The sequence below is a fragment of the Manacus vitellinus genome, unplaced genomic scaffold (assembly GCF_001715985.3).
Source record: "Manacus vitellinus isolate BGI_N305 unplaced genomic scaffold, ASM171598v3 scaffold_5_pilon, whole genome shotgun sequence".
In the NCBI taxonomy this organism is placed as follows: Eukaryota; Metazoa; Chordata; class Aves; order Passeriformes; family Pipridae; genus Manacus; species Manacus vitellinus.
Genome location: NW_021940682.1, coordinates 4,711,546 through 4,724,466, shown reverse-complemented (window position 1 = coordinate 4,724,466; position 12,921 = coordinate 4,711,546). Strand labels below are relative to the sequence as shown.

Sequence of the window (12,921 nt, the reverse complement as noted above, 5' to 3'; positions counted from 1 at the left end):
GGGACCCCGGCGTGGAGAGGGGCTGGGTGAAGTTGCCACTTCGTCCAGGAGGTCTTAGCGAAGTCTGTCACTATCTGAACGGGAAGTGTCAGAGGCTGGACCAGGCTCTGCTCGGCGGTGCCAAGAATAGGACAAGAGGCAGCGGGCAGAAACTGATGTATGGGAAGTGCCACCTGAATGTAAGGGAGCATATCTTTATTGTGCACTGGGACAGGCTGCCCAGAGAGGTTGTGGTGTCTGCCTCACTGGAGATAGTCCAGAATCACCGGGATGGAATCTTGTGCAACCTGCTCCAGGTGACCCTGCTTGAGCAGGGAGGTGGGACCAGGTGACCTCCACGGTCGGTTCCAACCTTACCCATCCTGTGACGCTGTGAGTGAGGCAGGTGTGTTGTAGGAGATCCACCCTGAAGACAACGGGGTGCAGGTCAAGGATCAGGCAAGGCAGGCAGGCAGCACGAAACCTGCCACGAACTCCACTGTCCCTTCCTGGTGAGGGTGAGCAGGGGAGGAATGAAGGAGTTGAAGTCTTACAGTAATTTGAAATTAAAGTTGTTCTGGCCCAGGAGGGAGTTGTGACCACACTTGTAACTGACTTGGTCAGGGAGCCTAGCTGACGACCTTTGCCAGTAAACATTGATGTTTTTTTAAGACATCTGCATTAAATGGAACTGGCAGGCTGTAGGTAATCTCCTGTGAATGGTTGAATCATTTGTTGGTGGTCATCTGGCGGTCCCCGCTGTTCAAAGCTGTGCTGCTGAGGGTTGCTTGGGAACAAATGAGGCTGAGCTTGGGATCTCCATGGATGGAGACCCCACAGCCCTTCTGGGCACCGGTTCCAGCAGTCCATAGCCCTGTTACTTTGCTCATCCAGGAAAAGCTGCTTTGTTTTCTCTCCGCCTGCACAGCTGGTACTTGAAGACAGCAGTGAAGTCTCTTCCTTGCCTTCTCTTCATAAGACCAACCCAGATATCTCTTTCAGCATCTCATGACATGCATGTGCTCCCAGGCCTCAGCCATCAGGCTGCTCTCTGCTGGGCTTCCTCTCTTTTTTTCTTCATATCATTGGGGAGCCCACAGCAGGAAACAGCACAACGGTGGCAGTCCTGGAAACACTGAGTGGAAAGAGATAATCATGTATGCCCACGTTACAGAACAGAAGCTCAGTTTGTGACAAAGTGCCCAAAACTTTGGTAGCAATAATTAAAGCTAGATAGAAACAAGTCTGTTGTTAGCGTTAAGAGCATTGGACATTACAGATTTTTCTGCCAGAAGAAAACTGAGAATTTTCTACATGTATACTGATAAACAATTAAGTGCATAGTTAGGATATACTTGGTATGTAGCACATTTAGGGGCAGGTTCCCTATGCAAACCTGCTGCATTATGTTCAGAGCAAGAACTCAGTGTAGTCAAGTACAAATGTAGCCCAGCTATAGCTGGATCCAGAGCTGGAAGTGAGCATGAGCTCTCTGTATCTCATCGCTGCTGTGCCATTATCTATTCTGGAAAATCTTTTTTACTGTGTCTGAAAAGTAGAGGAAGCATGGCTCAGTTTTGTTTTTAATAAAGAAACAGTCAAGAACATTTCCAACCTAGGTTACTAATAGTTACTTCTAGAATTTGAATCCATGTTGCTTAATGACCTCTGGTGGCTTCTATTTGGCACCTGAATTTGCCCAACAGGAAGCCAGTTAGGGTTGTGCAGTCTAACTTTGAGGCATAACAGGTGAAGTGGGTGGGTTTGCTCTAAGTTAATCCAGTCAACTTTGAAACAGCTCTGCTGACAGGGTACCTGTTACACAACAAAACTCTTGTTAGTTGAATGGGGAGTGTATATTTAAGTTAACCATCCCAAAGCAGTTTATGGAAAATACCTCTTCTGTATTTGTTTGTGTGGGTGTGACTTGACATTACTGTCGCTGCCATACATATTTTTATTTTGATGATCCTGTGATGTCCTTGGGTGAAAAAATGTAACTAAAGCACCATTTGCTACGGACAGTGAATGCTGAGAGGGAAGGTTCTTTTTCATAGCTTTTGTCTTTATCTCACTTTTTTCTTTTTTCATGATGACAGCGGTGGCCTCACAGTTGCTCAGTGTTTATCATCATATGATATTCAAACTTAGCCCTTCCTTTTGTAAATGTTTATTGTCCCCAAATGATCACAGTCTTGCTTTACCAGTACTGAAAGTTTTCTGTGCCAAAGCATATGTAGCTTGAACAGCTCTTTCTCTGGGATTATATGGAGCCCAATTAACAAATTTTAAAACACTTGCAGAATAAGCTAATATTCTAACTTTGGGGCAGTTTTACTTGCTGTCAGTCTTGTTCCTGAACATGACTTTGACTGCCTCGTTCAACCCATTCACAATTAATTGATCAGTTAACATGCCTAACGAGTTTTGTGTGCTGACACTGGATTTTTTTGATAACACTTCTGAATTTTATGTTGCTTAAGCTTCCTGCATGGAATGCAACTCAAGCTTCAGATTTTACAATCTAGTGAATGTGTGTGTTTTAACCCCATTTTTCAAAAGTTGCTCGTTGGACTGACCAGGATAGCTTTACTAACGCAAATAGAAGAACTAGTTCCTTTCATTGCACGGTGTAGCACGGACATAAGTCAGGGTGTCGTTCAGTTTAGATTTATGGCAGGTAAGTAAAAAATGCTTGGATTTATTCTTTATATTGATTTCTGTCACTGTCTGCCAACAGTATATGGGTTTCTACAGACCACGATGAAATCGAGAAGGTTGCAAAGCAATTTGGCGCTCAGGTTCATCGCAGAAGCCCTGAAGTTTCTCAAGACTCCTCAACTTCCCTAGAAGCCATCAGAGAGTTTCTTAATCATCATCATGGTAAATTCATAATGAAATATGCTGAGTTTTTGTGTTGTAGCCCCAGAGAGATGATGCATTTCTCATTTAGAAAAATAAGTGAAGCCTTTATTAAATAAAAGCTAAAAATATTCTCTTTTTTTTTTTGTGACACCTACTCACACCACACTTTGCTGTTGTGTTATTGAAAGTATGAATTGTTTCATAAATGTTTCTTTGTTTTTCTTTAGAGGTTGATATTGTAGGAAACATTCAAGCAACATCTCCCTGTTTACATCCCAGTGATCTTATAAAAGTGGCAGATCTGATCCAGAAGGAGGGGTTTGATTCTGTCTTCTCTGTTGTGAGGCGGCATCAATTTAGATGGAGCGAGGTAAAAAAAGGAGGTAATACTTAGGTGTTTCTGGTTACAGTTATACTTAATTTTTATTTTTTTCCCAAATGCTTTGTTTTCATATCCATGGTGTTTTAGGAAGTGATATCAGAGGCATGGACTGAATTCTCTGAGAGGTGTGAGATGGCTTAGAAATTCCTTCTAAGCACTGCTGTCTTGATATTACTGAGCACTGCTCAGCCTTTCTGCAATTGTTTTGTAGAATTGATTAGGTATTGAAAATTAAAATTATATTAGCTTGTCTAGACTGAAAGCAGAGCTCCCAAAAAATTTATATGTTACCTTCTGCTTGATGGGTATTTGTGTTTAGGGAGATAAGATATTGAGGTCCTGTCTTAACCAGAAAATTGTTTGTTTTTGCTATGCAGTGACGAATAAAGTGAGGTAAGGTTTTGGTGAAGAGGGCATGGCAACCTCTTTGCCTGGAGGCTTAGGCTTTGTTTCATCCTGCTAATGTGGCTGCTGACTTATGTCACGTTTCAGACTGCCTTTGAGTCACGGGGAATGAACTCATGTTAATTAGCTCATCCAGAAGAATATGACTGTTTTTTTCCCAGAGAAAATATGCCTCTTGGCTACAGTTGCCAAGATGACTAAAGACTGAAATCCTACAAATAAAGATTGTACCTTGTTTTAGCTATAAAGTACCTTTTGTCCTTGTACAAAGAACTGTTCCATGCATTATCTGTGTTGGGTTTGTTTCTGTGATTAAAGCAGAAATGTTTGCTTCGTTTTTTTAAAAAATTGTTATTTCAGATACTGTCACGTTGTTTTATTTTTTTAAAAGTGAATGTTACTCAGATATTTTGATTATTCTGAGATATAAATCACTTCAGATGAAGATTTTTTTTAATGAGTTCAGAAAGCATCACACTGTAAAAGAGCATGCGAAATAAATGGAGCTTGGTATTAGAGAGATATTGGAATAAAAATTAAGCCTTTGTTTAGAATATACACTCAAACATTCTCATTGTTCCTCATAAGAGGAGAAATAAGTGACACAGTTTGTTGGTAAAGTACAAGAGGAATATCAAAAGCACGGATGGCAATTTCAGGATTCTGTGGATTGCACTTTAGGAAGCCACATGCAACTCCACATCTTGAGATGCTAGAATGGACATTTGTGAAAGAATGAATCTCATTTGGATGTGTCAAGTGGCTTTCTGGAGTGGTTGTGTGCCACCTTGTCCCTATAGGTAGATTGTTAAAATAAAAAAGCCTCAAGGCCTACCTAAAAGAGCAAGTAATTCTTTAGTTCTAAGTGACATCCAAAGTCTTCTAATGTGGTGAGAGATAAAGAATCATTCAGCTGTAAGGAGTATATTTGAGGAGAACAAGGAACACCTTATGCAAATATTAGCAGCTTAAGGGTAACTGCAAAAGGCCTTTCAGGAATGTGGTGTTTCAGGTGACTCACAGGAGCAGGTTTTAAATTTTTTTTTATTTTCCCATACAGCTTTAGAATACTGATTATGTTAAAATAATTTTATTGATTTTTTTTCTGTGTAGTTCTGTTGTTCCTTCTGCATGAAGGTTTAATTTTGATACACCTTGAAAGAGAAAGGTGTCTCTCTCTGACTGGAAATGTTTACTTCATTGAGCACAAAGCTCTAGTTTATTTATGAAACACAAGGTGTGTTTGTATGGACTAAAGCCTCAGGATATTTTGTGTGTTTCAGAATGCCCTGTAACGTTTTCATGGTTACTGGGTTGTGAGACCTGGTGAATTTTAGCTGGTTTTGTGCCCATGAATTTCAATGGCTTAAGAACAGAAGTCTCAGGTCCCTGGTTCAGTTTCTTCTGCATGGACTACTGGCATTGGTAACAAAATGGGATCTTTTGGGGATAGTGTTTGTTCAAAGACACTTGTTTGTTTATTTGTGGACACTGATTGAATGACTTCTGAAAAATTAAGATAATGCATATCCATAAATAAGAAGTATTTTGGGGAAGTGTTAAGATGCCTTTCACAGGCAAAAATTTTTCCAATATGCTCTTTTTTATTACATTGAAGATTTCAGGTTGGTCCTGTCAGGTCTCAGAGTTAATTCTGGGCATTCCTGTGTACACTAGGAGACAGAGTACAGGAATAGTATTTCTTTCATATTTGCAAGGACAGTCTAGAAGAATGTTCCCCCCTATTTCTTTTAGTAAACAATTTTGGAGCCGACAAACTCTTAAGGGTTTTGTGTTTTTTCTTTGTTTGTGGTTTTTTTGTGTTTGTTTTTGTTTTTGCTAAAGTTGGAATGAAAAATTTCCTTTTCCTCTGCTAGACATCCAGAGTAGTCCTCCAGTTTGTTATCCACAGTTCCAAGAAAGAGAAACAATTCAGTGATTCCCCAGAGAAGTTGTGGATTCCCCAAGCCTGCCAGCATTCAAGGCCAGGTTGGGTGGAGTTCTGAGCAACCTGGTCTAGTGGAAGGTGTCCCTGCCCATGGCAGGGGGGTTGGAACTAGATGATCTTTAAGGTCCCTTCCAACCCTAACTACTTTGTGGTTCTTTATAAAGCTAAGCAACAAGAGGCAATAAGAAAGATGCTGGTGACTGAATTGTGCCCTTAATTTTTCAACAGAAAACTATTCAGAAAGTTACATGACTCTGATCAGGGATTCTGTAAAACTTATTTTGTCATTTTTTTCCCCTCTGTTAACAGAAAACAAGATGACAGAGCCCCAAAACCTGAATCCAGCAAAACGGTACCGGAGGCAAGACTGGCCTGGGGAGCTGTATGAAAATGGCTCATTTTATTTTGCCAAGAGACATTTGATTGAGAGAGGCTACTTGCAGGTTTGTGCTTCTGTTTTTCCTGCTCTTTAGAATTATGCATATTTTACTCTTGTTGTAGAGGGTTCCGAATTCAATACTGTATTTTGATTTCTGGTGCAGTCAATGTGAAATAACAGCCCTTTGTCAGAACAGTTTGCCTATTATTTGTAACTTAGCAGGGCAAGCTGTAGCTGGGGCAGTTCCAGCATCCTCCACAAAAAACAAATTTATACAAATAATGCTGTGCAGTATATCCCTATAACCCTAAAACAATACAATATTGAGTTTCATGTCAGTTCACCAGCATATCTTATAATTCATTTTAGTGCTACTAAGGGTGTGAAACTGAGCTTCATGCAGAGGCATAGCCTTGTCATAATCTATAAATTTGTATTTTCAACCAGTTTATTCTTATGCCAATTTTGTACTGTAATTTTAACAGTCTTTTTCCCAATGTAGTAATGCAGAACAAAATCAGGGTGTGGTGGGTATTTTTCTAATTGAAATTATTTTTTGTTTAACATCTAAACAACGACTTATTCATAATCTTACTAAGTAAATGCTAAAGGTATTACTATTTTGCTGATTAAGAGATCTAGGGAAATTAATGTGATGTAATTACTATAATGCATAACACCTTGCACACTTTCTCTAGCTGTAAAATGAAAATACTTATTAACCCTTGCCTGCAGAAGGTTCCTTCAAATTTTTAGTTCTGTGTCACTGCCAAAACCATCATTATTGATGGTTCACTTCTGTATAATCTACCGTGACCACTGTGTAACCAGACACTTGGCTTTCATTACAGGGCACTGAATTGTGCAGTTTTGTATTTGTGCTCAGCCAAGCAGAAAATTTGAATGGGTTCTATTTCATTTAGGGTGGTAAAATGGCCTACTATGAAATGCGTGCAGAGCACAGTGTGGATATTGATATAGACATTGACTGGCCTATTGCAGAGCAGAGAGTATTGAGGTAAAAGCACTTTTTATTCCTTTATTTCTTTGATAGTGCTCATTATTTCAGAGTGTGGTCACGTGAATTCATAATGTCTGTAATGTAAGTAATCAAGGTCAAAGATAATTAGGCAACTTTGTTTCCACCCATAGTTTTTTCCTATCTCTATTGAAATTAACTGAATTACCTTTGTTATATTGTGGATTGCTTGGGATTTTTTGGTTGATTTGTTTGTTTGTTTTGTTGAGGTTTTTTTTTGGTTTTAAAGTTCAACTTGGTGAAATGCATAAGCCCCACTATAGCAATGTTACCATCATCTCTGGCTTTTCCAGCTGAGGTGTCCCAGACTTCCATGGTCTGGACTGATGCACATGAATTAGAGTGTTTGTGCAGAAGGCATGAGCTGATTCCATCTTGTCAGCTGCCTTTTCTTTGCAGCTACTCTGCACTTCTGTAAGGAAATAATGTGTGGGATTGGAGCATCTTTTCTGTGCATTTCTCATCCTTTACTCCATTTTAGTTTTGCTCCCCAAAATGCTACAGTATGTAAACTTCTACACTAAGGAAATAAATTTTATCCTAATTTTTAAATAGACAGTGCAGCTGAGCTGTCTTTTGGATTGTTCTATTTGTTTCTTTGAAGAGGGGGAATATAATTGGAGCGTGACAATGATGGGAAAAGACATTAGAAAAGAAAAATTTCAAAGCTGATTCTTCTGTCTGAAGGTCACAGTTGTATTTCAAATATTCGTTTTTGGAGTGTGCAAAAACTTCCATCCTAAAAAGGTAACTTCTTTGTCTAGCTTTGGCTATTTTGGCAAAGAGCCACTGAAGGAGGTGAAGCTGTTGGTTTGCAGTATTGAAGGATGCCTGACAAATGGTCGCATTTATGTGACGGAAGATCACAAGGAAATGGTCTCCTATGATTACAGAGATATTGTTGGCATTGATCTGTTAAAGAAAAGAGGAATCCAGGTAGGTGTTGTTCTGAAGTGTGAAGTTTTATGTCTCCTGTAACCTGGACGTTAAAAGATTCTAAAAACTTATATTCTTGCAGCATGTAAATTGACGTTTCTTCACAGTGCTTGTGATCAAGCAGCATAATGTATTGGTTGGGACAAATGTTGTTCTCAGATCCCTTACAGGAAAATAAGTGTTTTGAGAAATCTCAATCACAGCAGCTGTAGCATCTTCCTCTGAATCAGAGAATTTCTGAGTTGGAAGGGACCTTAAAGATCATCTTGTTCCAACCCCCGTGCAATAGGCAGGGACACCTTCCACTAGACCAGGTTGCTCAGAGCCCCCTCCAACCTGGCCTTGAGCAATTCCAGGGATGGGGCATCCACAACTTCTCTGAGCAACCTATTCCAGTGCTTCAGCCCCCTCACAGTAAAGAATTTCTTCCTGATATCTAATTAAACGTACTCTCTGTCAGTGTGAAGCCATTCCCCCTTGTCCTGTCAGTACATGCTCTTGTAAATAGTTTCTCTCTATCTTTCCTGTAGGGTCCCTTCAGGTACTGAAAGCCTGCAATTAGGTTACCCCAAAACCTTCTTTTCTCCAGGCTGAATAATCCTAAATCTCTCAGCCTTTTTGTCATGGAAAAATGCAGGAAGAAATTTTTGTGGTGTTTTGCTAGCACCAATCAAAGTCTGTGTAGTCTAACCACTCATTAATTACAAGTCAACTTCATCAAGCAGGGATATGTTGTTACCTCTTGACAACAGAAGAGGAAGAAATTTCCAGGCAAATTGGTTGGTTTGTTGTAGATCACCCATGACTGTTGCAAAGAGGGGAAGTCAAACTCTGAACACTTTTGTCTGCATGATTGTTTTAACTGTAGCTTATGTGCTTTGAAGATGTAAGAATCCTGTGTAAATGAAAGGCTAAACCAACACAGACTGTAGCATGGCTGCTTTTATTATTATCATTATTAGTACTACTACTAAATTCTGCTCATCTGAATCTTTGCTTGCATTTATGTAAAATTAGCCTCCTGGCTATTTTCTGTCTGTGCTGCTGCCTTTGATACAGCTAGAAGATTTTTTTTGGATAAGAACTAAGTTCAGATTTAAGCTGCCTTCAAAGAGCCTTAACTCAGTTCTGATGCAGATGGAAACAAAGGTAGCTACACCCCAAGTAGACTTCGTCAGATATGTTTTTGGACTCTTTATTGTAGGATTTTTTATAACAGGCTAGATGAGACTTTCATGACTTACTTTGCAGCTGTTGCCTTGGGGCTGTGAAATGGAGTAGATGGTTTTTCAGCACTCCCTCAGCTTCATTTTCTGTGAGGTAAAAGGGGAAGGAAGCTTGTAATCATTGTTTTGTTGCCTGTGGGAGCCTGTTTCCATACTTGCTTTGACTTGGAATATTTCATTAAAAACCTCCTGGTTTTTGTGCTGCACTTCTTTTGTTTCCAGTATATGTTGCTGATTTAGTCTTGCTTTGTTCATTCTGTACTTAAAATCAAGGCCAAGCATTTGTTAGGATTTAAAAGCATTTAGAGAAGATAAGTTTGTCCACATTTTGGACGAGAAAACTTGGAGGAGTTGCATCTGAGATTTCTGAAAATCCCACTGCACTAATGTTCTGGTTTCAGCTTCCCTTGCACATAATTTCTGAAATTTCAATTTTGGAATGAACTTCCAGAGATAAATGTGCTGTGCTGCTTCAGTCATTTAGTGTTCTTTTGGTGCTCTGAAGTGCTACTGTGAATAAAATTATGTTATGAAGGAGAGGAGTCAAAAAAAATACTTCATAATTTTCTACTTCTACAAATATTACAGAAATCCTCCTTGGGAATTCTCTTATTCCATGCTTAATTAGATGATACTGCACTAGATAGCCAACATGCCACTGTACTGTGATACCCAGTATTTTATTTGGTACATGTTGCATTTAAAAAGAAAAATGTAAATTTCTTTTTTTAATATCAGGGAAGGCTACAGAATGGTGTTTTACTATCCCAGAGCAACTTCAAGACTGTGATGTGATTTTGGATGCTAATCACTTGTGCTCTGAGTTCTGATTGAAGAAACTGGTTATTCAATGCTTTTCTGATATCTAGGAGAGCTTCTATGAGCAAAACTATTTTTTTCTTACAGTAAATCAACTTACATGTCTTATTTCTTTGTTTGTAGAATTTATTCTAAGTTGATTTTATTTTCGTAGGTTCGACTCATCTCTGAAAGAGATTGTTCAAAAACACTGTCAGCCATGCAGCTGGGATGTGTAGCAAAAGTTAGTGCAACAAATAAATTACAGGTTCTGAAGGACTGGCAAGAAGACATGGGTTTGAGCTGGAAAGAGGTTGCTTACTTAGGTGAGTTCCTCTTTTGTTGGTAGTAAACCTTTATATAGCATAGACAAATACAAACTTCATAGTGCTGCTGAGCTTCAAAACACTTTTCTCTTTGTCAATACACTGAACTTAAAGGGATTGATGTGCAAACTGCAGCACACAATCACCAAAAGCAGGCATGTATTTTAAAGGCTTGTTAGGGTGCCATCTAAATGTTAAAGGCACTGATGAATCAGTGTGTAATTTGGTAAGGGAAGTCTTAGCTGTTTTTCTAATGGGATTTATGAAAGCTTTTGATATCCCACAAGCATACAGGTACAGCTGACAATTTTGAACTGATTCTAGTTCATTTCAGATGAATATTGTATTGATTATGTTCTGAAATGGAAACCAGAGATGGACAGATTAAAACTAAAGCCAGTATGATTTTGTGCTAAATTGTATTTCAGTGACATATTAAGCTTAGAGTCCTGCAAATGCTTATTCAGTTGCTTAGATAATTTTACTACTCTTAAAAGTAGCGTTCTCTCGCCTGAAGATTGTGAAGTGTGGTCAGCACCTACATGGATCACAAAGATTTTCTGACAGCTGACTCACATATGCAAAGTGCTGTTGAGCTGCTGAGATGAACGTTTTGGCAAAACCACGAATTTAAAAAAAAACCAGATTAGTGCGTGCACAGAAAAACACTGAGTTTGCTCAGCCTTTCCCCTCTGTCATATTTTGCCTTGTCTGTCATCTCCCCTAATAGGAAATGAAGAGTCTGATGTGGAATGCCTGAAGCAAGCAGGCATGAGTGGTGTGCCTGCTGATGCTTGTGCAGCTGCTCAGAAGGCTGCTGGTTACATTTGCAAGAGCAGCGGTGGCTGCGGAGCCGTGCGGGAGTTCGCCGAACACATATTCCTGTTGTTAGAAAAAGTGAACTCTGCAAGGAAGCAAATGGAAGAAAGGAGTTCAGCAGAAAAGGAAATGGGGGGAAATGAGAACAGCAGGAGAGGAAATAAGGAACTAATGAAAAAGGAGTAACACCGTTGGTCATTCCTGCTGTTCTTTGTCTCCTTTTCCTCCTTCAGTAAATCCCAAAGGAGAGCTCTCAAGTTTTACATCAAAGTAGAGTTAAAAAAAGGTCTCCCTCTAATTTAAGGTCCCACTTTAAGTGCTGATATTCATGATTGTGTGCTGCAAATATGATCATATTCACAATTATTTTAAAAGCCATTTATAAGCAATGGAAGGAATGTTGCAAAAGGCAGCAAATCTACTGTAAATCTCCTCCTAATCATCACGCCTGTCCTCCAGGAGTGGTGTGTCTTTATATCATAATCAGAATGTTTTCAGGGATCAATGATTTTGCATGACTTGAGGGTTTGTAATTCAAATTTTAAAGAAAAAAATTCTGTCAGTTTTGCTCATGTGGTTTATGTTTCTTCTACCAAATGTCATCGTGGTGTTGTGGTCGTGTGATTGCATTTTACAGAATTTGTCCCTAGTAAGGAAGAGTTTTAACATATGCTGGAGATGTCAGGTGTAAAGTACTATAAGACTTCTTCCTGTATTTTTAAAACACAGCTCAGTTCCTGGAAAACCAGTTAATATTAGTATTAGGTAAGCAAAGCACTTAAGCATGTGTTCAATTTTAAGCTCATAAATAATTAAATCACATTTGGAATTGTGCCTCTTATTTTTGAGTCTGTTTATATTGGGTTTTATTGAAGTGCTTAAATTAACATGCCCAAATGTTTTGCCAGATTTGGAGTTAAATTTCCCATTGACTTTGAGGTCTTTGCAGAAACTCAGTTTCTTTCTATGGGGACTTTATGGCTACCAGTAATGAGTTAAAGCCAAGCAAAACTCTTTAAGTTTATTGTATGGAAAAGTATCTGCTGTTTAAAAAAAAAACCCAAAACATAATTGATTGTGGGTTTATATAAAATATATGTACAGACTGCTTTTAGTGTGTTAAAGCTGGTTTATGCGTTTGTATTTATGAAAAATAGGATTTGTATTGTACCATGCAAATACAATATTATTTATCAGTGAGTCAAGTTCTGTCTTGGGCTCTGCTAAAAAATAAAAAACACCCATGCTGCACAGGCAATTACTACTGAGGTGAGTGATAATGGCTTGTCATTTTATTTTGCTTCCCTGCTAAATAGAAACTCCCAATATAATATCACTCAGTATATTTGCCTCTGATTACCTTGGTGTTTACTTCCTTTCATGAAGCCAAATTAGGCAGTAAAAGAATTTTGGTCCAATCTACAGTTAACAGGGTTATCAGGGTTAACAGATGAATTGTTTACTGCACTAACCAGCTCTAAGTTATCACTGTAGTATTTCATTTCTGTCAGGTTTTAGGGCTCTGGATAAATCCCATGGATTTTGATAACAGGAGAGACACGTTTTGGACAGAACTGCAGACTTTGGTATGGGTACATGAATTATTTTGGTTGTACAGGCTATATTGTAAAGCTTCAGAAGCCCAGATTGGATAAACAATTCAGGTTTGATAATATCACACAGAAATTGGCCAAGTTTTTGGTTACCTCACCTTGTCATTGTTAACTTGATGACTTTGATTGCAGGAGCAATTCCCTGTGAATAGATAGCTTTAAACAAGGTGACTGTGATGTACTTGATCCCCGTGTCATTTCTGTTA

The 12,921-nt window shown here is 38.8% G+C and overlaps 1 protein-coding gene across 1 annotated transcript; it reads left to right on the top strand.

Annotated features, from left to right (window-relative positions):
• The first annotated feature begins 33 nt into the window (after nucleotides 1–33).
• CMAS (cytidine monophosphate N-acetylneuraminic acid synthetase) lies at nucleotides 34–12,370 on the top strand. Its single transcript, XM_008920849.3, has 8 exons — nucleotides 34–179; nucleotides 2,720–2,862; nucleotides 3,072–3,227; nucleotides 5,889–6,022; nucleotides 6,882–6,976; nucleotides 7,762–7,933; nucleotides 10,133–10,283; nucleotides 11,014–12,370. The coding sequence occupies exons 4-8, from the start codon at nucleotides 5,897–5,899 to the stop codon at nucleotides 11,286–11,288; spliced, it is 819 nt and encodes a 272-aa protein (XP_008919097.2). The 5' UTR covers nucleotides 34–179; nucleotides 2,720–2,862; nucleotides 3,072–3,227; nucleotides 5,889–5,896; the 3' UTR covers nucleotides 11,289–12,370.
• The last annotated feature ends 551 nt before the right edge of the window (nucleotides 12,371–12,921 follow it).